Below are 24,672 nucleotides of genomic sequence, written 5' to 3' on the forward strand. Positions count from 1 at the left end.
GGTGAATTCAGAACGCTGCAGAATAATTGTCCTGCACTGATCTCCTCCATATTACTCCTGCCCGTTTTCCCAAAGATTGACGACATTGAATATATGACCTGCTTGCACAATTTACTTACTATGCTTTATTCTATATGAACATGGAAAATATGCAGACACCTATTGTGAAAGGACTAAACATCTCTTACCTGTATGATTTCACTTTTGAAGTAGGATTGAACTCTAAGGAACTGAGGCAGCTGAAGAAGACTAGATCTCAATGACATACCTTGCAGGTGGTGGAAAACGTTGCCTTGGACGGAGTGCCTTGTACTGCTGTACTCAAATAAAGAATGTTTCTATTTCCCCAGTGTAGAGGCTCTTTCTTCAGGCCCCTTCAAAATTATGCCAAGCACAATGTCATTTTGGAGCGGACACTGCAAAGGAGCACATCAGGTTTCAAGCAAACGGCCTGCAGAGAACTGCTTAGCCAAACTGTGATCCATTTGGAAAATTAAATATAGTGAGTAACAATCCCTGGAGACGTAGGATCAGCCCGATACTGCACATTTCCCCAATAAAGCACGTTTTGAAAAACCACAGAGGATGCATTGAGACTCGTGAAATATTACCCCTTATGAGACTGAGCAGACTGAACTATGAATGAGCAATGTGCAAACAACAATCCATGGGTGTTTATGCCTGATAAAAAAAATTGTGCTGTCAGGAGACCTTAAGTGATCTACACAAAAAAGCGCTAAGAAGCACTACTGGTGTGCCATAAGTCTGATCTGGGGGCAGAGGATTTACACTGTGCTAATCCTTGGTAGGCTCTCTTAGGAAGGATTGTATACTGCTTTGCCAATTACAGTTTTGTATGTATTTATAATTGTAAGACTACGCCAGATTGTTGCCTTGTGAGAAAACGTATGCTCTATACAGGAGCCATGAGTTGGGTATGGCGGTAAGCAAATGATAAAGGCTACAAGTATAAATAGTTCACTGGGAAAGGTAATGATAGGTACCGTAGGTCTAATCTGTTTATTATAAAACGTTCCAAAAATGACAATAGGTCCTGCTTAATTGTTGTGAAAAACGCATGTTAACACCAACAGGCTCAGGTGTTATTAGACTGTGATAAAATCTATACATAGGTTATTTTGTTATATGAAATTTCACACATTACTTTGGTAGGCAAACGTGGTGTTGGTTAGGTCCTTTAACTCCGGGGGTGGAAAAGATGCAGTGTGAAAATAGTTGGCAGATTCTTATGAAGGCTTGACAGGTTTAGTTATCTGTGGGGCTCTTTTAATAAAACAAAATATTAATTCATGCATAAATATACATACAAAGAGGGATTCAAGGTCACCCTTCCTCTGCCACTAGTATGCTCATGCATCACACACATTATGGTTTGGCTCATGCCAGCATATAGCGTGGGCCAATAGGCAAACCCACTTCAACCATTAGTTCCATCATCAAACTGAAAATGAACTTGCTTCTGTGTTAGGTCTGGTGGGCTGGTCCTTGAGGTTTCCATTTTCTACTTTTGTAGGCGACCTTTCTTTTTTTGCATTAAAAGAAAAAAAAAAAAAATTTAAACCATCCTGCAGTTCCCCGACAGCAATAGAGGGCTGCTTGCTTCTATTGGTTACAACTGCAGGGCACCGCATCCCAAAAGGCCGATGCTTTTGAATCAAGTTACTATCTTGGATTGGTTTTATACAAAATGTGCAACTGTTTTATCATTTGAAGATGCCGGCCACATTTAGGAGCATTGTGTCCGACTCCTTAGATGATACAACAATGAACTATTATGCACAATATCATTCCAAGATGGCAGTTTAGTGCAATGATAAGCTATTGTTTTTTTCACAACCTGAAAAACAGAATCTGTGAGATTGTTTCCACCTCCTTTCTGTTTAGTCCTAAACTTTGCCACTATGCAACTTTTTTTAAATTGGGAAAGCTAATATGACATCCCTTGCACACACAAAGGTAGAGAATGTGGAGACAGTACTTGTTAACCCATGTTTAACAAGTACACTTTTTGCAGTGTCTTACTAGAAACCAAGCACTGGCAATGTCAGCAGGCCGTGCCTACGAGACGAGAGCTATTGCCTGTAGTGATGTGTGTTTTGACCACTGACTTCGTGTTGCACCACTTTGCACCTGGCTTAGCTGTCCACCGTCACATTAGTGGTCACCAGTTACAGACTCCATTTTGTATTCAGCTTAGCCTTAGCTTCACTACCACTTTAAAAGCTGCAAGTGATTTTCCATGTTGTACAATGCACATTCTCTCTTGTTTTCGTACTTTTGCCCACCAGGGGCTTTGGTTGATAAGAATGTACTCAGACGGTAGGGAACGGCCTTGTTTTGGGTTGGCACACATCCCAACGTGTTATTTTCAAAGCTAGCCAAAAGCAATCAGCACTTTTTGCATAGCTAAACCTCTGCAGGGAGAGGGAATTCTGGAATTTTCCTCTCTTGTTTGTTTAAAGTGTAAGAGGCCGAGACCAAATGGACCACGGACAAAGGAGATCTAAGGCGCATCCAGGACGCTGGAGTGTGTCATTCTTCCCGTGAGGATAATTGATCTCTCTCTCATCGATCGATTCTGGGATCTGGTGATTTGATGCTGATAGGAGAGAGATGAAGGAGTTTTGCCCTTGCCTCATGGTGATGCATACTTTTTAATTCATTATTTGCTTTACATTATAATATAGATACATATATTTGCTGTGTATATTGTGTATGTTTTCATTTCATTGCTGTGACCATTTTTAAACGTGTGCTTTCAACATGCTAATCTCCTTTTAGAAACCCTGCGTAATGAAATAATAAATGTCTTCTTTGGACTAACAAGTGCATTCCAGAGATTTGTGTCAGTGCATGAGTGTTTCAGCTCAGTCATTAGTAAAGCAAAACATTGGCTTTGTCAAGTTTGTTAGGCTTTTACATATAACAGCAGCTGCAGATTTTAGCAAGGCTGTGTGTACGTATGACCACCCATTTTCAGGGGACTCTCAACAAGGACTCAAATAAAAAGAATGGGGAAAATAAACTGAACACTTACCTAAAAAACATAAACTGACATTTGTTAAGAATGTGAATGGGATTCTCACTACCACTAATATGCAGCAACACATCTTTTCTTACCCCATTCATACCAAACCATACCACTTCCTCATGAACAATGCTTATTCAACATCAACGTTTCCAACCTGAACCTTGACATCTCAATGAATATCCTACCTCCCCCAATCAAACTCAATCTCCTGACATTTTATTTTAAGGGTAATGTGAATAGTGCAACAGCATGTCCTATGAAGGGAAGCCAGAGTTAATTTTACATGTGGGCTGATGATTACTTACAGCTCCATACTGCTAGATAATACGGTGAACCTGAAATTGTTATCAATATAGGTGCTCAAAAATCCTACCCTTCTGGCAACCGGCCAGTTACTGGAGTGAACTGACTGGTGCTAACGGCTCACCCCAGAGTTAAATCCCTTCTTGTTATGCTCTTCACTGCAAGGTTATATGCTGATTTTTTGGTTAGTTTTGGGAGAGTTTATTTTTTGTAAATATGGTCAGTGCCTTTTAATTCCACTAGTGGGTTGGGGTGCCAGGGTACAGAGGGGGTAGTGGGGGAGGGAGTTTGGTGGTAGGAGTTAGATGATTTCACATGTATCTGTGTGAGAATGACAGGCACTAACAATACAGCAATGAGAGGGACATGGTTGACTTCTTGATACTTCACGCAACAGTATTTAAATGCAGTCATGTTCAGTCAAATAGACAATGAGGACAGAACATCCCAACTCATTACCTGGGATAAAAGCGATCTCAATAACTAGGAAGTGGAGGCATTTAATACTTAAGAACGTTTTCATAGCATTTTCAATGTTATCGTAACTACTGCTAATCTTGCTTAAGCTGGTCATAATATAATATTAACACGTTGTCATCATTTACAGTCATAAAATATGCTAGTTGCGTGCCGGAATTTCAATGAGCAGAAGTAACTCTCACTACAGAAAAGGCTGAAAAAGCCTGTACTAAAAAACATGCAGTTTCTACAGGTGTGAGAGCATATAACTAGAGACTCCATCCAAGTGCACTGACAGTGTGTTCGGCTCAGAAATGAGATTGTGGAGTACTCAGCTAAAACAATGGCTCAGTAGACAGCATGTGCACAGTGTGTGTCGAAAGAAGAACCTGCATAGCTAAGCAAACTGAGTTCTCAAAACACAGCGAGCCCACCTGCAGAGACTGGAGTGCAACAACGAGGAACTAGAAATCGCAAAGGCAAACACAAAAGATGCCACTATACTAGCAAATACAAGGTCTAAAGTACTGAAACACAGTGACATTGTTGTAAAAGAATTAAGTAACAAGGCAAGAAGAATTTGGCACAAGCATTTAGGGGAACGGCAAGTGCCCAGGGAAGTCCCTCACCAATTCGTGAAAACAGATGTTGTTGCCATGTATGAAGCAGATAGCATTCTAAACACCTTAGTGAACGTCTATACTGATCTGTACTTCCCTGAATACCACCACACTGCAGAAATCATAAATGCTTACTTAAAAGACACTGCCATTACCTGGTTGGGAGATGCACAAGGAATATATTATAGTACCTTTTTCTACAGATGAAACGGTTGTACTCATAAAAACTTAAGCCCGGTGGGACTCCCTGTGAATTCAAAGAATTTGCTGATATTCCAGCTCCGCACCCGTTCGCGGAGGCATGAGTAAAGCAAGAACTTCCACTATTAATGAGAGAGTCTCTCCTCATCATCTTACTTAGACCCAGAGTCTCCAAGCCAATGAAGATCCTACAGGCCACTCTCACTCATGAACTCGCAACATTAAAATCCTTGCTACACTAATCGCTAATATATTAATGACCCTCCTTGTAGATCTAGTACATCCTGACTAGGTAGGATTCATTCCTGGTACATATCCCACACATACATATGCACTTATTTGCCACTATACAGCAGTTGGAGCCACAAACAGAAGCAGCAGTGATATTCCTAGACACTGCTAAAGAGTTCAACTTACTAGAGCAGGATTATCTATTTACTATACACCAGCCAAGGGGTATGACACAACCCTTTATGGACTGGATCTCACTACTGTAGTCCCACCCTGTGGTACAGCAGTGTGTTCACAGCCTACTCTTCCCTGCCCAATCTGCAACGACTTTCTCACAAGGGACTAAACATGGGTTTCCCTAACCTCCTATTTTCTTAGTTTTTGAGCCTGAACCACTGGCTCGTAAGCTCAAGCAGCATTGCTCAAAAAATGTAATTCGGATTACTTCACACACCCTTTCTCATATTGCTCTAAGTCAGAGGTTCCCAATCTGTGCGCCGTGGCACCCTGGTGCGCCTCCAAAACTACCCAGGGGTGCCACAACGTGAATCCTCAATATTCCGAGTGCAATTTATTTCGTTTTTCAAGCTGGCTTTCAAACATGTTTTGCTAAGATGAAACTCCCTCTAGTACCACTAGATGGCAGTGCGACATGCAAAATAGCACAGGAATTGCTCCTATCTGTCAGAACAGTTAACACAAATTTTTAGCAATGCAGATATAAAAACAGAGGCACATTTTGGACTTTAGTATGTACGATGTCACTTTTAAGGAAATTGTGGTATTGTTTTAATAATATATTTTATTTAATCCTGAAGGGCACTGTTTTTAGTCTTGTTAATGTTAGTTGGTGGCAAGACGTTTTAACATCTCTTGTAGTGTATGAATAAGTTCTTATAACTATGATAGTATGGAACATGTTTCATGCATAAATGTGTTTTTACTTTTTTGATATGGTGTTATATGGACCTCCATCAGAGTTTTGTACCATAATAAAAACTGAATTGACACGAACTGTGACACACGACTATAGTGAGAAGGAATCAGAGACTGCAGACAAATACTGAGGTCTGAGACAGGAGAGTGCAATGACTCCATCAGACGCTAGAAGAGACAGAATCAGAGTTAAGATAATGGTGGCTGCTGGAACATTTAGTAAAGTACTTGAAAGTGAAATATAGTAGAGCTGATTAGTGGAGATGCATTCTTATATATTGTAGGAAGTTGGCTCTGTATGTGCTATTTCAAAGTAAGGAATAGCATGCACAGAGTCCAAGGGTTCCCCTTAGAGGTAAAATAGTGGTAAAAATAGATAATACTAATGCTCTATTTTGTGGTAGTGTGGTCGAGCAGTAGGCTTATCCAAGGAGTAGTGTTAAGCATTTGTTGTACATACATATAGACAATAAATGAGGTACACACACTCAGAGACAAATCCAGCCAATAGGTTTTGTATAGAAAAATATCTTTTCTTAGTTTATTTTAAGAACCACAGGTTCAAATTCTACATGTAATATCTCATTCGAAAGGTATTGCAGGTAAGTACTTTAGGAACTTCAAATCATCAAAATTGCATGTATACTTTTCAAGTTATTCACAAATAGCTGTTTTAAAAGTGGACACTTAGTGCAATTTTCACAGTTCCTAGGGGAGGTAAGTATTTGTTAGGTTAACCAGGTAAGTAAGACACTTACAGGGCTTAGTTCTTGGTCCAAGGTAGCCCACCGTTGGGGGTTCAGAGCAACCCCAAAGTCACCACACCAGCAGCTCAGGGCCGGTCAGGTGCAGAGTTCAAAGCGGTGCCCAAAACACATAGGCTAGAATGGAGAGAAGGGGGTGCCCCGGTTCCGGTCTGCTTGCAGGTAAATACCCGCGTCTTCGGAGGGCAGACCAGGGGGTTTTGTAGGGCACCGGAGGGGACACAAGCCCACACAGAAATTTCACCCTCAGCAGCGCGGGGGCGGCCGGGTGCAGTGTAGAAACAAGCGTCGGGTTTGTAATGGAAGTCAATGGGAGATCTAGGGATCTCTTCAGCGCTGCCGGCAGGCAAGGGGGGGGTTCCTCGGGGAAACCTCCACTTGGTCAAGGGAGAGGGACTCCTGGGGGTCACTCCTCTAGTGAAAGTCCGGTCCTTCAGGTCCTGGGGGCTGCGGGTGCAGGGTCTCTCCCAGGCGTCGGGACTTTAGGTTCAAAGAGTCGCGGTCAGGGGAAGCCTCGGGATTCCCTCTGCAGGCGGCGCTGTGGGGGTTCAGGGGGGACAGGTTTTGGTACTCACAATATCAGAGTAGTCCTGGGGTCCCTCCTGAGGTGTTGGATCGCCACCAGCCGAGTCGGGGTCGCCGGGTGCAGTGTTGCAAGTCTCACGCTTCTTGCGGGGAGCTGGCAGGGTTCTTTAAAGCTGCTGGAAACAAAGTTGCAGCTTTTCTTGGAGCAGGTCCGCTGTCCTCGGGAGTTTCTTGTCTTTTCGAAGCCGGGGCAGTCCTCAGAGGATGTCGAGGTCGCTGGTCCCGTTGGAAGGCGTCGCTGGAGCAGGATCTTTGGAAGGCAGGAGACAGGCCGGTGAGTTTCTGGAGCCAAGGCAGTTGTCGTCTTCTGATCTTCCGCTGCAGGGGTTTTCAGCTGGGCAGTCCTTCTTCTTGTAGTTGCAGGAATCTAATTTTCTAGGGTTCAGGGTAGCCCTTAAATACTAAATTTAAGGGCGTGTTTAGGTCTGGGGGGTTAGTAGCCAATGGCTACTAGCCCTGAGGGTGGGTACACCCTCTTTGTGCCTCCTCCCAAGGGGAGGGGGTCACAATCCTAACCCTATTGGGGGAATCCTCCATCTGCAAGATGGAGGATTTCTAAAAGTTAGAGTCACCTCAGCTCAGGACACCTTAGGGGCTGTCCTGACTGGCCAGTGACTCCTCCTTGTTATTCTCATTATTTTCTCCGGCCTTGCCGCCAAAAGTGGGGGCCGGGCCGGAGGGGGCGGGCAACTCCACTAGCTGGAGTGTCCTGCTGGGTTGGCACAAAGGAGGTGAGCCTTTGAGGCTCACCGCCAGGTGTGACAATTCCTGCCTGGGGGAGGTGTTAGCATCTCCACCCAGTGCAGGCTTTGTTACTGGCCTCAGAGTGACAAAGGCACTCTCCCCATGGGGCCAGCAACATGTCTCGGTTTGTGGCAGGCTGCTAAAACTAGTCAGCCTACACAGGTAGTCGGTTAAGTTTCAGGGGGCACCTCTAAGGTGCCCTCTGGGGTGTATTTTACAATAAAATGTACACTGGCATCAGTGGGCATTTATTGTGCTGAGAAGTTTGATACCAAACTTCCCAGTTTTCAGTGTAGCCATTATGGTGTTGTGGAGTTCGTGTTTGACAGACTCCCAGACCATATACTCTTATGGCTACCCTGCACTTACAATGTCTAAGGTTTTGTTTAGACACTGTAGGGGTACCATGCTCATGCACTGGTACCCTCACCTATGGTATAGTGCACCCTGCCTTAGGGCTGTAAGGCCTGCTAGAGGGGTGTCTTACCTATACTGCATAGGCAGTGAGAGGCTGGCATGGCACCCTGAGGGGAGTGCCATGTCGACTTACTCGTTTTGTCCTCACTAGCACACACAAGCTGGTAAGCAGTGTGTCTGTGCTGAGTGAGAGGTCTCCAGGGTGGCATAAGACATGCTGCAGCCCTTAGAGACCTTCCTTGGCATCAGGGCCCTTGGTACTAGAAGTACCAGTTACAAGGGACTTATCTGGATGCCAGGGTCTGCCAATTGTGGATACAAAAGTACAGGTTAGGGAAAGAACACTGGTGCTGGGGCCTGGTTAGCAGGCCTCAGCACACTTTCAATTGTAAACATAGCATCAGCAAAGGCAAAAAGTCAGGGGGCAACCATGCCAAGGAGGCATTTCCTTACATATATCAAAAGTAGCTCCTTGATTACTAGAATGACTTGAAAGAGAGCTCCCTGTGCTGGAGGCAATTTTTAAGGAACAAAACATAGTTTTAAAGAAAATCATTATGCAGACCACTATGCTGAAGAGCATTGTTTCTGTCTTAACCAATGAAAGTTTTTTTTTTTATTAAACAACTGTTATATTTGTATTTTATTTTGCTACATCTGTGATTATAATACCTTCATAGTTCCTACCAAGTATTTTTGAGGGAACAAAATGGAAGAACTCCACAGGCCGGGCTTAAAAGCCCCCCGCCCCTCTCGCCAAAACAAAAATAACACAGTGGGGAGCCGCAGCCAACTGCCAATAGGTCAAGGGAGCCACGGGTCAAAAAAGTTTGGGGACCACTGCTCTAAGTGGATGACAAGACAGTCTTCATAAGAAAGCCCAAGAACAATATATGCCCAATTATAAACATTGGGCCTTTTAATAAATTGGAACAAATCGCAAATGGTGTCTTTTACTACCCCCTCTCTAAACACTAAATTAAGAAATCTATCTTTGAGTTCTCTCTCAAATGTTAAATACTCTGGGGTGTGAATTAGTCACAACATAAACAAGGTCTTATTAAAGAATTATGCAACTTCCATATCAAAGGTAGAAGACTAGGTGAAAAGTAGGTCTACTCTCCAACTTTTAAAAACAGAGCCTTAATGAAGACAGTTATCCTCCCCTGACTGCTCTGACTTTTCAACAAGACTCCCATCTCCCACTCTAAGCTCTTCTTTAAGAAGGTTACCTCTCTGATTCGACTAGCGTGACTCAAAATATACATTTTGACCATATTCCAATAAGATGGTTTTGCAGCCCCAGAACTAGAGCTTTAATATCTCTGCCCTCGGCCCAGTCTACACAATACTAGGGTCACCTATTGCCATCTATGATGCACACTGTGATAGAAAGATAATGCATCTCACACTGCCCCTCAATCAACAACATGTCACAAAATCCATCACAAGGCGTCAACCAGGAGATATGAGCATGGGACAGACTATTAATTAAAGGTAGGTTACACAATCTACACTTATTTGCCATGCCTCTACTTAATCAACTGTAACTGTCCTTGACATGCAAGTAAAAAGCTTCCACTCAATTACAGCTCTTGACCTCACCCAGATGGGTGCATGTTCCAAGGAGGCCACTTCATTCTCATCTGTAAGATAACAGAGAAACTAAATCATATGTCCCTCAATATTCTCCTTTACTACTGTTCACGGACAACATGCCAAAATGATTTTCCCACTTTTCCTCTGGAACCACCTTCCTTTAAAACGTTTGAAGCATTTTTGATAAGAGTTGGACAGGAATTTATGCAGGAAGAGGTTTCAATTATAATTTTCACCACCATAAATTAAGGTAATTTTGAGCTCCCTGACCAGATCATTGATGCAGAAAAGTAGTTCTGCTGCGCTCAAACTGGTGCGCTCTCTCATAACAGTAGACTTGGAATTCTGAATTTTAGGTGCATCTACAAAATTTATCACACCCCTCCATGTATGTGTAAAAACGGCCTAAAGGAAGATTCGACAGGTAGACTGTTCAGGGTACAGAGTGCAGGATTTCTACACCTGGCTTGATCTTGCCATGAAACTTACTGACAGTGGCTAGAGGTGATCGAAACAATATCAAAGATAATTAACATTCCAGCAGGGCCCAGATAGCCCTGCTTGGCTTGGAGCACAGGAGGGGGATATGCTGCAGTGGTGTTGCTGACTGCCAAATGGCTAAATACTAAGGCAGAGGTCACACACTAAATTATAAGGGCTGACTAAAGAATCTAACATACTATGATAAACAACTCAAAACATATGCTGATGTGCTGCTCCAGGTCTAGTGACATTTGGAGTCCCTGGAGCGACCTGCTAAAAGTCTACACCCGACAGTCCAGTCTTATGTTATAGTATGACAGGAACTGTGCCCTATGCAAGCTAGATCCTATCCAGAAAGAAAAACATTTGCAGATATTGTGAACTGTAATGTAAATTGTGTTGATTTAAATGGAATATTAAGTGTCCTGTTTGGTCTATTCAATCTGTAATGCACTTGTGCTGTGTAAACAAGTATAACTGCTAATTCTTGTGTGTAACTGATACTTAGTGTAAGATGTTAAAACTCAATAAAATAATAAAAACTGAAAACAAAATGGAGGGTTACAGAATGCTTAGGAAGCTAGAAAGAGCTAGCAATTTATAAACACGGAGTTAAAAAAATGTAAAGTTTTGTCAAGATTCTGTTACTGAAGAGTTTAGATCAGAGGCATATGTGCACATAGTAGTACAAACTTGGGTACATGGTGAACAGAACTTTGGGTTTGTGGATGGACATGTCCATTTTAAGGGTGACAGGGTTTCTGCCTGGAGGTTTGTTAATGTGGCTGACCATGGCATGCCAGATCTTGGGTTTGACAATTTTCTTCTAAGGCCTTACCAGGATCATCAACTGCCCATCACGCAGAGATGGTGGCAGAAACTCATGTCTATCATGCTGGGGAGTACACTGCATGGGTCCCTCGGCTCCTGGCTTTGTCTTTTGTTCGTTTCTTTCTGGCCTCGTTTCTTTTATTGCTTGCTTGTTTCCAGGTGTATTTGTCAATTCTGCATCCTCAAGTGTGGATGTCACGTCTGCTTCCGGTCCCATCTTCGAAGCATCCTCACGTGCCTTTGGGTCCAGACCATCTTCCTCATCCATTACTGCAGCCTCTTGTGGAAAGAACCTGAGAGAGAGGCAGAAAAGTATGTCAAAACATTTGCATACTAAAATGGAAGAAAGTAAATGAAACCTTCAAATATGATCATTAACTACTAAAAATCAGACGAAACAGCTGCAGTCAAAGGAAGCAACATCTCTATAAAAAACAGTTATCAAAAGGAGGCAGAATCAATCAATCAATCAATTTGGTAGAATATGGTCTTCTGAATGCAGGTATTTTACCGTTGACAGTTTCTCATTTTGATAGTTTCTGCACAAGTTACAAATGCAAATATTTGCAGGTAGAGAGCAGCCACTCTAAAATACCATGGCCATCTGCAAAATCTCAAGAGTGACACACTTGCTATCTCTCATAGACCAGTCTAATGTCACAAACTCTTAAACTGCAAAAATGATATGCCTCTAGAGGCAAACATTCTAAGGACTTATGGGGAGAGCTGGAATGTGTTTTATGACATTAAGTAAGTGTCTACTGCAAAGGTATAGGTATATTTGAACAAAGCATGGCTAAGTTCAGCCTTCCATCCTTCAAAGAAAGATGAAACAGAGTACCACTGATTTGATTAATACTTTAATAACTTAATTAATTTGATTGAGCCATGTTTATGTACATCACAAGTAAGTACTAAATGTTTTACATCCAATTGTATGATGTTGTATTTATGTTCAATTCACAACCTCTGCTTCTCCGCTCTATATATTTTGTTTTTTTTACAGATTCATTTAGGTTCCCATTGTCCTTAATAATGATCAGTGCAGCACAGAAGACATTTTCTATTCACGTCATGCATGTAATTACACTAAGATGCCAAGAACTAGCACATTCAGGAAAAAAGAAAAAAGTGTTTCCCAGTCTCCATGTAAAAAATCTTACTTCAAATTTACGGGTAGGCCTAGTTCAAGAGCTCTGAAGAAAGCATACAAGACTAGAGCAGAGTTCCTTTCACTGCAGCATATCACCTCAAGGAAAATATAAGAAAAACAGAAGACACAAAGGACAATTCATGAATGATCACCTGATGTTTGGTCTCGGAGTTTCCACAACCACAATGAATTTCAAAGAGCAGCAGTATAGAAAAACAATTTTGACTAATAAAATCTCCCAGTAGCATCCTTTATTCAAAATTACCATATAAACTCACATTAAACAGACAGAAAAATATTTAAGCAACAAAATGAAATAAGCACAATAGAAGGAAATCATTTTAAGATTATAGTAGTCATACAAAACTCGTATCAAGGATAGCATCCGCTGCACAGGGGTAACAGTTGATAAAATACAACGGATTCATACATGAATCCGTCTAATACTAAAGCGTAAAAATAAAAAATAAAATAAATTTAAAAAAACACCACATACCAAGACGGACTGGTTTGTACATAAAGAAAGATGGTCACTTTCTGCCCTAGCTTCTGAGTTATGCAATGTTGATCGATGGATGTCAAACATCTTCTTTGAGACAAAGGAAGAGACACTGGAGTCTTTTTTTAGCAACAGATCTGGGCCCAAATAATAGACTATTGAAGAGGACCCTTCTCTAGTAATCAGCAAAAGCACTTCTCCACAGGGTGATAGCTTGAGTCTGCTAGTACAAAACTAAGGAAGGTGGATAGTGGGTGGGTAGATTTCTTTATTTTATTTGCATTGCATGAACCGAGTTGAAAGGCAGCCAAGCTTTGTACAGGGTCAAAGAAGAGCATAACATCAATGAGTGATGGGACACGTAGCTGGGTTGTGGACAGTAAATGCACTGTGATATAGTGTTTTTTTTTTAAACAGGTGAGTCTTCAACTCCTCCTAAATTGGAGCAATGGTGGAGCAGGTCTGATGGGGGTGGTGATGTTCTAGATCCTGGGTGTATAGCTGAAAAAGGCCTGCTGTTTAGTCTATTTTTCATACACTTCTTAGTCTGCAGTCTGAACACTTGCATCAAGGATACAGCCACGGAGATTGTGAGCTTGCCTGCAAGATGAGTAGGGGTGCTGATCGTGATGGCTTCATAAATGATGCAGCTGAGTTCGAGGACGGTGCTGGCCTGTAAGGGAAGCCAATGGAGTTTTGTATTGTTGCTGGTTTGTCATTATTGGCGAGTAACAGGCACTACTACTTCGTTGAGTTGAGCTTCAGATATGTGCTAAACATTAAGGTCTGGATGGTGTGCAGGCAGTGTTCGACGCATTGGATAGTTAAAGCAGAGGACACTTAAGTACAGTAGTATTAGTATATTGCTGAATCCTGATGCTGCTATCTGTGAGTAAAGCACCAGACGCCACCATGCTTAGGTAGACTATGATAGGACAAAGTATGAAAACCTGCTGGACTCTGACAGTGATGGAGATCTTTTGGGACCTGGAGTCGCCCATGGGAACAATCTGGTGATGATTGGAAAGGTTCAAGGAGAACCAGTGAAGAACACTGCTAGCGAATCCCATTTGAGGCTCCAGGGTTCATAAGAGGGTAGGACAGTCGACAGCAACTGAGAGGTTCGGCAATATCAGGAGGCATCATCTGTGATCAGGAGAATATCATCTACGGTGTGTAAAGTAGAAGTCTCAGTGCTGAAACGAAACTGGTAGCCGTGCAAGAGATAATCATTGATCCGATCTTGGAGCTGAACATTCTTTTTCAATGATCTTGCAGATAAAGGGTAGGGGGTGATGGCGGGTAGTTGGCAAGGTCATCAGGCAGGCCTTGAAAAATGTACTTGCTCACTAGCTATGGTGAATCAAATTTTATCAGGGTAAGTTATTTTTAAGGCCTATTGCCTCGTTCCGGTGAAATAACTGGAGCAGGCAAAGGTGTTCTGTTCATTCAGAAAGTGAATGAGCAATAGAGATACCTTTAAATCTTGCTTTTATTTTTGTCACATTGCTGTGCATTCAAAGACAGGTCAAACGTCAGATCATTTTTTCTTACCAATTGAGGTTTCTTTTATCCTGGAGATTAGTGTTTATCTTTCCTTCTCCGACTGCTAAGTTAGAGGATTTTATAAAGTGAACTGTGACAATTGTACTGGAGTCAAGGTGGTGTGAAACGAAAGGCTGAAGGATGTAATTTTGTTCTAACAACATTTAAATAACCTGTGAATGATCTGTAGAATATTTCAAAATGTATCAGGAGTTAGAAAAGCTTTTTTGGTAAATCTGAAGTGTGGTGGAAAACAAAGAATTTTAATAAGATCAAAACAAATCAGAAACATAGCCTGCGGTGAGCGGGCCACATTTGAACATAGTTTTGGGAGGGCAACTGGGGCCTTACGTACCGCTATTAAATTTTGGAACACGTGTTATGCCTCTCCCTAATGGGGAAAATAGCATTGATTAAAATGGTGGTGCCTCATGATGCCTGTATGTTATGCAGGGCCATGTATCAACTTCAGCACCCAACCTTCCGGGAGTTGGAACAATTGTTGCAGCAATTACTTTGGAATAGGAAACGCTGTGAAGTGGGGTTGGCTACCTTGAAGAGGGAATGGGGTAAGAGAGGACTGGAAGTTCCAGACTTGGAACTTTATTATTTGGCAGCACACCTGCAGCATGCAGTGCATTGGCTGGATGGAGAGGTTAACTGGGAGCGAGATCTGCACATGACGGACATCAGCTAGGGCAGGGTTCTGCAAAGTCGGTCCTGGAGAGCCGGGTCCATGCCAGATGTTTAGCATATCCACATTTAGAAAAAAGACGTTTAAGAAATCTACATTTTTCTAAATGTGGATATGCTAAAAATCTGGCATGGACCCAGCTCTTCAGGACCGACTTTGCAGAACCCTGAGCTAGGAGAGCTGCTGATGATGGGGAGACAAGTGCCGGATTTGAAGCCGCATGCGATAAAGTTAACATGCGGACAGTGGGATAGGACTGTTCAGAGGGTATTGCGCTGCACACCGTATGCTTTGGATTTCGATATTTGGACACTGCAGGCATATGCACGGGAAGAGCAGGTAATGTTGGTGGATAAATGGAGAGAGGGAGGATGCATCATAACTTCAGACCTTTACCCAGGTAATCGCTTCATCACAAGAAGATGCATGCAATACATTTGGATTGGGGAGTGGCCAATTTTTGCAATATGCTAAGATGACATCTACTGCTGGGTAGCTGTGGCCCTCTTTCCCCATACACTCCATCACCTACACAAACATTGGTAGCTTTGCTGGCTTCTGTGGGCAGTCGGCGACTAATTACACATATATACAGCGCACTGCAGGACAGAAGTAATCCGCCCCTACGCATAGAGGAAACATGGCAGGAGACTGGGGCGACCTGATAAGACCCAGGGAGCGGGAGAACATACATGCACGAGTTAAAGTAATCTCTGTTAATGAATGAGTGAAGTTACTACAGTACAATTACATCCATGTGGCATATCTCACCAAAAAGAGACTACACAGAATATACCCAGGCTTGCATTGTTTAAAGGTGCAGTATGCCCAATGTGGACTTTATACATATGGTGTGGGCATGCACTAACATCGCACAGTCGTGGGAAAAAATAGTGACACATACAGGAGAGGAAGGGGTGGGTGGGTCCCTTACAGATCAAGCAATGTCTTTTGTGAACACTCCCGCTGAATCCCAAAAAGGGACTTTGCATAAAGTATACCGTAGTGGGGTTGACGGCAGCTAAACAGAGAATATCGATACACTGGCTAATTTCTAAGTCACCACAGATGCTCGAAAGGAGGGATGACCTTGTGGAATGGGTGGGGGCAGAAGATGCGCATATGAGACATACTAGGCAAGATGAGCGGCTGGGATGGGAAATGACAATCATTGATAACAGTGTTAGGGGACCTGGTGGCACCGGCAGTGCACGCCTCTCAACACTGAAGGGCGATATCTGTCAATGCGACGACTGCACCTGGGGAAGGAACCCAGAGCTCCCGAATGGACATCCACCTCTGTAACCCAAGGCACATAGGACAGATCTGCCACCACACTACCGTTTAGACTGGAAGCTTTGGTGATGGGGTGGGAGTTTGTTTATAAGTTGTCAAGTATTGGTATGTCATTCGCTAACAATAACACTACAGCTGGAGCTAGTAATGAAGGTGATAAGATGGCATAATAATTACACTGCATCTTGAAATTGCTTGTTCACTGCGTTGTAAACTCCTAACCTAACTTTTCTTGCCACACAATATAAAAGAAAAAATAAACAGAGCGATAGCACTATGTAAAATGCAGCACGATCGCACTGAAATTGAAAACGAAAAAACTGAGCACGATCGCGCTGCGGGAAAAATTAACAGATAAAGTAGTCCAGAAACCAGGCTCAAAACATCGAGCCTCGTATGTTTCTAGTAGTTTACCGGTGCTGTGTAGGCGGGCTAAACACCGGAAAAGGCATGACTTATGCATGCCTTTCACAAATGAAAGCAAGCAGATTTTAAAGAGCAAGCCTAGGAACCAATGAAAGAGACTGACGTGACCTGGGTGTGGTTTGAAGCCCAAAGAGAGATTACTTTATGCGCTCGCCCATAAAAATCAGTATACTTTACTTGGTGAGGTACAAATGAAAAATTAGCTGCAACTCGATTTTCACACATTGTTTGTACGCTATATAGTTTTAACAGTAAAACTGAATGTCAATAGGAAAGTTTGTGGCCAGTTCAAGGGGAAACATGCTGTCTGTAAATGACAGTGTGCCACCACATCGTGTTTTATTAATTTATTAAAATTAAGAGTTTTTAAACATGAACTGAGAAACATACGTGGGATGGATTCTTATTGTACATGGAGCAAAAGTTTAGTTTCTTAAATCAAACAAAATAGTTTTTGATACAGCAGACATGCCCGACCCAAGCATTTTAAAATGCTCTCATTGGGGGCGCTGCCAAGATGGCGGCGTGAGCTTACGCGTTGGTCTGAGCTCCCCCGGCCGGGTCCCAGTAAAAGCTTGGTGGCCCAGTCTATTGGAGCCCCTGGCCCTCCTGACTAGCTGAAGGAGACCGAGAGACGGCAGGCGCCCTGAGGGAGAGTCGGGCCACCCTCCGAGGAGAGCAGCGCCGGTGTTGGGCCTTGCGGCCTGGACTGCGCTAGCGGTTGAGCCGTGTGGGGCAGCCGGGTGCGCAGGGGCCAGCCGGCACCCTGAAGCAGCGCGGAGGTTGTCCGGAACCGCATTGGAGCAGCGGGGGGTGCAGAAGCGCGCGCCGGAGGGCCCGGCGCGGGGCAGGGGTGCAGTGGGTCTCGGCGGCCTGCAGCGGCCTTTTTTTTGCTGGGCCGTTGCGGGTGGAGGTCCAGGGTGCGATACAGCGCACCATTGCACATTTGCGCTCCCGCTCCAGGTTGGTGGAGCTTGGACCAGCGCTAGGAGGTCGGGCCACCCATCGGCGGTGCGGTCGGCCAGAGTTCAGGGGGAGCCTAGGGCCTCCAACTGGCCTATGAACTTTTGGCAGCGGTGGATGCAGAAGATGGTGGCCAGAGCCTGAAGGGCATAAAGTGAAGGGACTGGCAACTCGACTCACAGCGGGCAGTACAAAGAGGCTCTAGACGTGACGGGCACGGGCCTCAGAGAGGAACTCGGGGCTATGACGTCCTCCAAGCCAAAACAAGATCAGTCTGTGAGAGAAATGTTGACCAGATCCCACCCGGCACAAGGCAAACCGGCTCAGGGGTCGGCGGCGGTGCGGTCTCCTGATTATGTGGGGAGATGGAGGAGGAAGGAGAGGCCCCAGTCACAAAGGGTTTCCTTACCTCATTGTTTGACTCGTTGCGGAGTGACCTGCAGGAACTTCGTAGAGACATTTTTCATGAGGTGAAAGAGCTACGAGTGGAGGTCACGTCTCTGGGCGAGCGGGTGGCCCAGATTGAGGATGGCGAGATCTCTCGTGCTGAGGAGTTAGCGGGCATGCAACAAGAGGTCATACGCCTGCGTGACCAGCAGGAACTCCTCCAGTCTGCAGTTGAAGACTTGGAAAATAGGTTGCGACGGCATAACATTCACATCAGGGGTGTGCCACTCGGAGCAGAGAAGGAGGACATTAGTGAATTTGTGGTGCCGCTGTTTGACTCTGTGCTTGGCCTGGAGGGCGCCCGGGAGATTACACTAGACAGGGTCCATCGTGCGGGCCGCAGCGGTGGACCCGGAGAGCGTACGCCCGATATCTTGGCATGTGTTCATAATTATGGACTTAAAGAAAGCATCTTGCAGAGGGTCCGTAATCTCCCACAGATTCAATTTCGAGGGCACACGCTTCAATTATTTCAAGACCTCTCGCTGCGGACTCTGCGGAGGCGACGCAAACTTAAGCCCATTACGGAGCACCTGCGGGCGCACTCGGTGTCTTACACCTGGGGGCACCCTTTCCGCCTTATCTTTCGTTGGGAAGAACAGCTCCGCCAGGTGAAATCAGTGCCGGAAGCAAGAAAGATTCTTTGTTTGGAGGGAAACAATCAAGAAGAGGACACATCTATGGACACGGCTACCGGGGATTGACCGCGATGGCAGCGTAAGGAGAGGAAGAGGAAACAGCAGCAACCTACAACATTGGAGCAAGCGTTGAAGCAGCAATCTGTACCGAGTAGCGTGGCCGCTGGAACACATGCTTAGTGGCTGGAGGGCTGGGATGGTGGCTCGGATGTGGGCCGCAACAATTCAGGTCATCTGACCATAACGGCGGAACCTGGGCGGTGGAGACGCTGGATGCTACACGACGAACTGGAGTGGTTGTGCTGTCCCTGTTGAGACTTTGCCTCTTAGGAGATGAGTGATTGAGGACACTGTGGTTATGAACACATGTTGTGCGTTATGGTTGTATGTTGATGTGCTTCCTCTGGATCTTGTATGCAAGTTGTCTTGGCAGCCTCCCCCGTGGTTCGGAGCGGCCTTGGGACTGGTCTGGGTGCGGGCTCCCCCAGCGGATCCTCCTCATGAGTGATTTTGATACTTGGTCATATGTCTCTTAAGTGTCTAAGCTTGAATGTCCCTGGTTTTAACAGCCCGGCTAAGAGATTAGCGATCCTGTTGACGCTTGAACGCTCTGGTAGTCACATTTGTCTCTTACAGGAGATGCATCTACTGGCAAGGGACACATATCGTATGTGCTCAAAGTGGTTTCCTAGACAGTCCTGGTCCTCGTCCTCCACGAAGCATGCTGGGGTGGCGATATTGCTCTCGAAGACCTTCTCTGGGGAAGTGATAGCAAAGATACATGAGGTACAGGGCAGACTCCTGGCCCTTCTAGGGGTTGGGGCTTTCTGCTTTACCATTGCTTCTTTGTACGCCCCCAACACGCGGCAAGAATCCTTCCTGAAACAGGCGATTGCCCCGGCGCTTGTGACACCCAATAGTGCTGTTTTAGTGGGAGGTGATTTTAATTTGGTAATGGACAATGAGTTGGACCGATCTGGGCACCGCTTTGGACAGACGGGTGCGTTGACGACGGCAGGGCGACAGTGGTTGGCCGAGTGTGGACTGGAGGATGTTTGGAGGAGAATACATCCTTCGCTTAGGGACTACTCCTTTTATTTGGCATCTACCAAGACGTACGCACGGATTGACTTCTTTCTGGCCTCACGAGAATTCACTTCTAGAGTTCGAGAGGCCACAATAGAGCCCAGGGCCCTTACAGACCATGCGCCTATTACGGTGGAGGTTGACGTGGATGTGGGTCGGGTGGGCAATTCGAGCTGGCGTTTTAGGGACGCGATCTTGCAGAATAGAGAGACGGAGTCGCTGCTACGGCGCGTGATTTTGGATTATCTTCGCCACAATGATGATGGGACAACCCGTTTAGAGACTCTGTGGGAGGCTCTGAAGGCAGTGGTGCGGGGGGGAGGTAATGTCGCTATCAGCAAGAGATAATAGGGCAAGGAGGGAGCAGAGGGCGGCGCTAGAACAAAAGTTGGCTGCACTGGAGCGATCCCATAAGTCCACAGGTGCACCGAGAATTTGGCGGGAACTGGAGAAAATGAGGCAGCAGCTGAGTCAGCTGGACTGGGACAGGGCGGAGTATGCGATAGTGCGACTTAAGCATTAATATTACATTGGGAGTAATAAGTGTGGCAGGCTCTTGGCGCATCGATTGAGAGCACAGCGCGCGGCAGCAGCGATAAAAATGGTTCACTCACCTTTGGGAAGGGAGGCCCACACAGATGATCATATTGCAGAAGCGTTCGCCGAATATTATCGAGTGTTATATACGGCTGATGTTCAGAGCGAAGTCTCCCAGCCCTGATGGCTTTACGGCGCTCTTTTATAAGACTTTCTGCGCGGAGCTTGCACTGCTTCTGGCGCGTCTTTTTAACTCTTTTCATGAGTCAGGGGATCTGGTGCCCAGTATATCCGAAGCTACCATTGCGGTGATAAACAAGCAAGGGAAAGACCCTGAGGAGTGTGCTTCGTACAGACCAATCTCGCTTTTGAACATAGATGCTAAGCTTTTTACTGGAATACTGGCCCACCGCCTTAATCCCTATATGCCGGGTCTTATAGATCAGGACCAGGCGGGCTTTATACCCCACCGTCAGTGTAGTGATAATACATAACGACTGCTGCATTTGATAGATAAAACTAACAGATCTCGTAGGGAGGCGCTTCTCCTCTCTATTGACGCGGAGAAGGCGTTTGATAGGGTCCACTGGCCTTACTTATTCCGGGTGCTAGAGCATTATGGATTGGGTCAAGGCTTTAGGAGGTGGGTTCAGTGCATTTATCGCTCGCCTAGGGCTGCGGTCAGGATTAATAGTACAGTCTCTTTGCCGTTCTCGATTGGACGGGGGACTCGACAGGGGTGCCCTCTCTCCCCCCTTTTGTTTGCGCTATACATTTAGCCCTTTGCGCAGCGTCTACGCGACAGCCCCTTGGTCTCTGGGGTTAAGTTTGGAGGGGATCATCACCTTATCACTCTGTATGCAGATGACGTGATTCTTACCCAGGCTGAACCCGCGACCTCCCTGCCTGAGCTAATGGTGATAATGGAGGAGTTTAGCCGGATCTCGGGTTTCCGGGTAAATATGCAGAAATACCAGGTCCTTAGTTTGTCTGTGAACCCAGAACGCGAGCAGGAGTTGAAGACTCGATATTCGTTTCTCTGGTCGGCATCACGACTCCCTTACTCGGGTATTGATTTGGCGTCTTCAGTTGCGAAGACGGTGAGTTTGAATTACGCGACATTGGTTCGAGAGGTGCAGCGAGACTTGGGAGAGCTGGGCGAAACAAACTTTCCGTGGCTGGGCAGGGTAGCGGCGGCGAAGAGGACTACATTGCCGCGCATATTATACGTTTTCCAGGCGCTCTCTCTGGCTCCCCCATCTCGTGCGATAGCGACTCTTCAGTAGGCAATCCTCAAGTTCATCTGGGATGGGCGTCCGGCACGGCTCACTAGAAGACTTTTATATCGCTCTAGAGCGGAAGGGGGGTTGGCGGTCCCCTGTCTTCTACGATATTATCAGGCAGCACAGTTGCGCTTACTCTTGGAGTGGAGCCGTCCACTTACTGAGAAACACTGGTGTTTCATGGATCAGGCGGTAGCGGGATCTCACATTTGGAAGGAACCTTGGCTTAGACGTCGACACAGGGCGCGGGCCCATACTCCTCCCCGATTACGGGGGCGACTTTACGTGTCTGGGATGCAGTGGCATGTCGAGCGGGGCTTACGTCGTTCCCGTCCCCTATAACCCCGATAGGGGCGAACCCTGATTTTGAGCCTGGGCTGTGTCTGGAGGGCCTGCGCCGATGGTATGATGGAGGCTGTAAAAGGGTGGGGAGCCTGTTTGATGAACAGGGAGTAGTTTCTTTTGATCAGATAAAGGGAAACATATGGTCTGCAGAGGCAGATAGGTTGATGTATTACCAGGTGAGACATTGGGCTCTTCTGCCGGCGAACAGAGCACTGATGGATAGGCCGCTCACGCCGTTCGAAAAATGGCTGTTGACGAAGAAGGATGACAGGCGAGTCCTTTCAGAACTATATAGACTCTTGCAAGGAGGGGGAACGCCTGACTAAGTCTAAAGGGCAACTGAGATGGGAGAGGGAGCTGGAGAGGGAGTTCTGACGAGGAATGGGACAAAATATGCTATAGAGCACATCATACAGCTTTCAATGCAGCGGGGACTGAGACGCCGTATAAAGTGACCTCTTATTGGTATTACACCCCAGCTAGGATACATTTATGGGACCCCACCAAGCCCAGCTTTTGCTGGAGGGGGTGTGGTAATACAGGTATGCTGGTACATCTGCTTTGGCATTGCCCCAAACTTCAGAGATACTGCACGAGTATCTTAGACGATATTGACAAAGTGTTTCAGACTGAGCTCCCTAGGTTTCCATCGTATATACTCTTGGGCCTACCCAACCCCCTCACCTTTCCTCTACGATCCCTAAAAGGGCGACAGATGGCGCTGGCACTCAATGCGGCTGTGCAGTCGATACTAGCCTTATGGGGGACGGACAGGGTACCGACGTATGCGACCTGGCTTCAGAAGCTGTGGTTTATTCTTGCAATGGAAAAGCTTACTCTGGTCTCTCAGCAGAGAGTGGGTGACATAGCTACGTTATGGAAGCCGTTTCTTAAGATTCTATCAACAGAGTTCATGGAGCTGACATGCCCGGCTTTAAGGGTTCTGGGGCTGACAGATGCTTCTTAGAAGATGTTTGGCCTGTTGACTGGGGGTGACCCGGCATGTTATCGTGTAAAGACGGGGAGAATGCTGGGGAAGGCACAGTTTTTGTGTTGTTAATTTTTTGTATGTTTTGTTTGCTTATGTACGAAGATCTGAGGTCATTGGATTATTGTCTTTACCTACCTTGTTCTTCTAAATGTTTTGAAATGGACGAAAAGGGAGATTTCTCTTGGAGATAAGACAGTAATCATGTGCATGCTCTCTTGGATGTCAGATTGAGTCGTAACTAGGTGGTCGATTTGCTGGCGACTCAAACAATGTGCTTCGTACTTTACATGTTAAAACCAATAAACAGATTTGATCCATAAAATGCTCTCATATGCAACAATTAAGAAAAAGGCGACTGGTGAAATAAAATATTTGCCTAGAATCACAAAATTTGGGACCAGTTTCTGGGTCAAGTGCATTACAGTTAGGTTGAGAGGATTATTCAAGTCACTAGACTTGTAGGGATGGGAACACTGCGGGATGCAACAGGAAAGGCTTAAGAGATGAAGCACGATTGGTGTTGTCGATGTGCCATCAGACCTTCTGTTTTTTTTCACTGAAGAGGCTGATGGCATTGGAAATTTCTGTGGCATGAGGATTTGGTGGGTCTGTCAAGGGGTTGATACAGTGCTTGATCGTCTAGAAAAACGTTCTGCCTTTGTTGGTGGCTTCCTTGGTTGATGTGGGGTCATTAGGAAAGCAGAAATAAAAGCAGTGCTGGTTCCTCCTTCAAGAGGACATAAGGGGGGGGGGTCATGAGGGAGGGGAAGAGATTAATTCTGGACATCTGGCAACCACGTATTTGTAGCAGATTGTACTGGAAGGCAGGCTATGTGACGCTTTATAGCGTCTGGGAAAACCAGTTTAGTTGACTATGCACTAAGTGCCACCAAAGCTGCTATGAAAGCAGGAGGACTTGACACTACCAGAGAAAACTAGCTGAAAGAACGAAAAAAAAAATTAAAAAAAAAAGGCGAGTTCGCTACTGGAGATAGAACACAGATGTAAGGCTCAGCAGCATCATCAAATTGGAATGTTTTGAGTTTCAGAATTTTCAATCGTAAAAAGAAAAATGCCAACAAATTTCTTTAGTCGAGCATAATCAGACAAGAAAGGAATGAATCCACCTGCACGCAAGACATAAATAAGCTTCAGAAGAAGACAGAGGTTCAGTTGCCATATTAGTCAGACTAACACCTGGTATTCTGTGGATGTCACGTTAGCACCAGTATCATGCAATTGGACTGCTTTTGATATGCCTTTGTATAAAGCTTAAGAAAGACAGTTTATATGATATTTATTGGAATTTTTAGACCTTATGTCGACCTTTGACTGGATCCTTAAGGTTTCCTCTGCCACTCAGAGCCGGACATTTACTAGACGGGGTCTTTGCCCATTCGGCAGATCAGTTGGCCTTAAACACCACGCTGAGCTGGACTGATCACTATCTTTTGACATTTTCAATAACAGCTAGTCTACCCCCTCCGGTACCCAGAGCCCATAGTAAATCTATTAGACTATGGAAACAAGTCAAACCAGAAGAA

General features: G+C 45.2%; 1 protein-coding gene across 1 annotated transcript in view; it reads right to left on the minus strand.

Moving 5' to 3' along the window:
• SCAF1 (SR-related CTD associated factor 1) overlaps nucleotides 1–24,672 on the minus strand; it is a 210,647-nt gene that overhangs the window by 172,793 nt on the left and 13,182 nt on the right. The window contains exon 2 of the mRNA XM_069200969.1: nucleotides 11,233–11,518. Within this exon, the coding sequence (XP_069057070.1) occupies nucleotides 11,233–11,493 (261 nt within the window). The 5' untranslated portion in view covers nucleotides 11,494–11,518. The remainder of the gene's footprint in view (nucleotides 1–11,232; nucleotides 11,519–24,672) is intronic.

Source organism: Pleurodeles waltl, chromosome 7 (genome assembly GCF_031143425.1).
Source record: "Pleurodeles waltl isolate 20211129_DDA chromosome 7, aPleWal1.hap1.20221129, whole genome shotgun sequence".
Taxonomy (NCBI): domain Eukaryota; kingdom Metazoa; phylum Chordata; class Amphibia; order Caudata; family Salamandridae; genus Pleurodeles; species Pleurodeles waltl.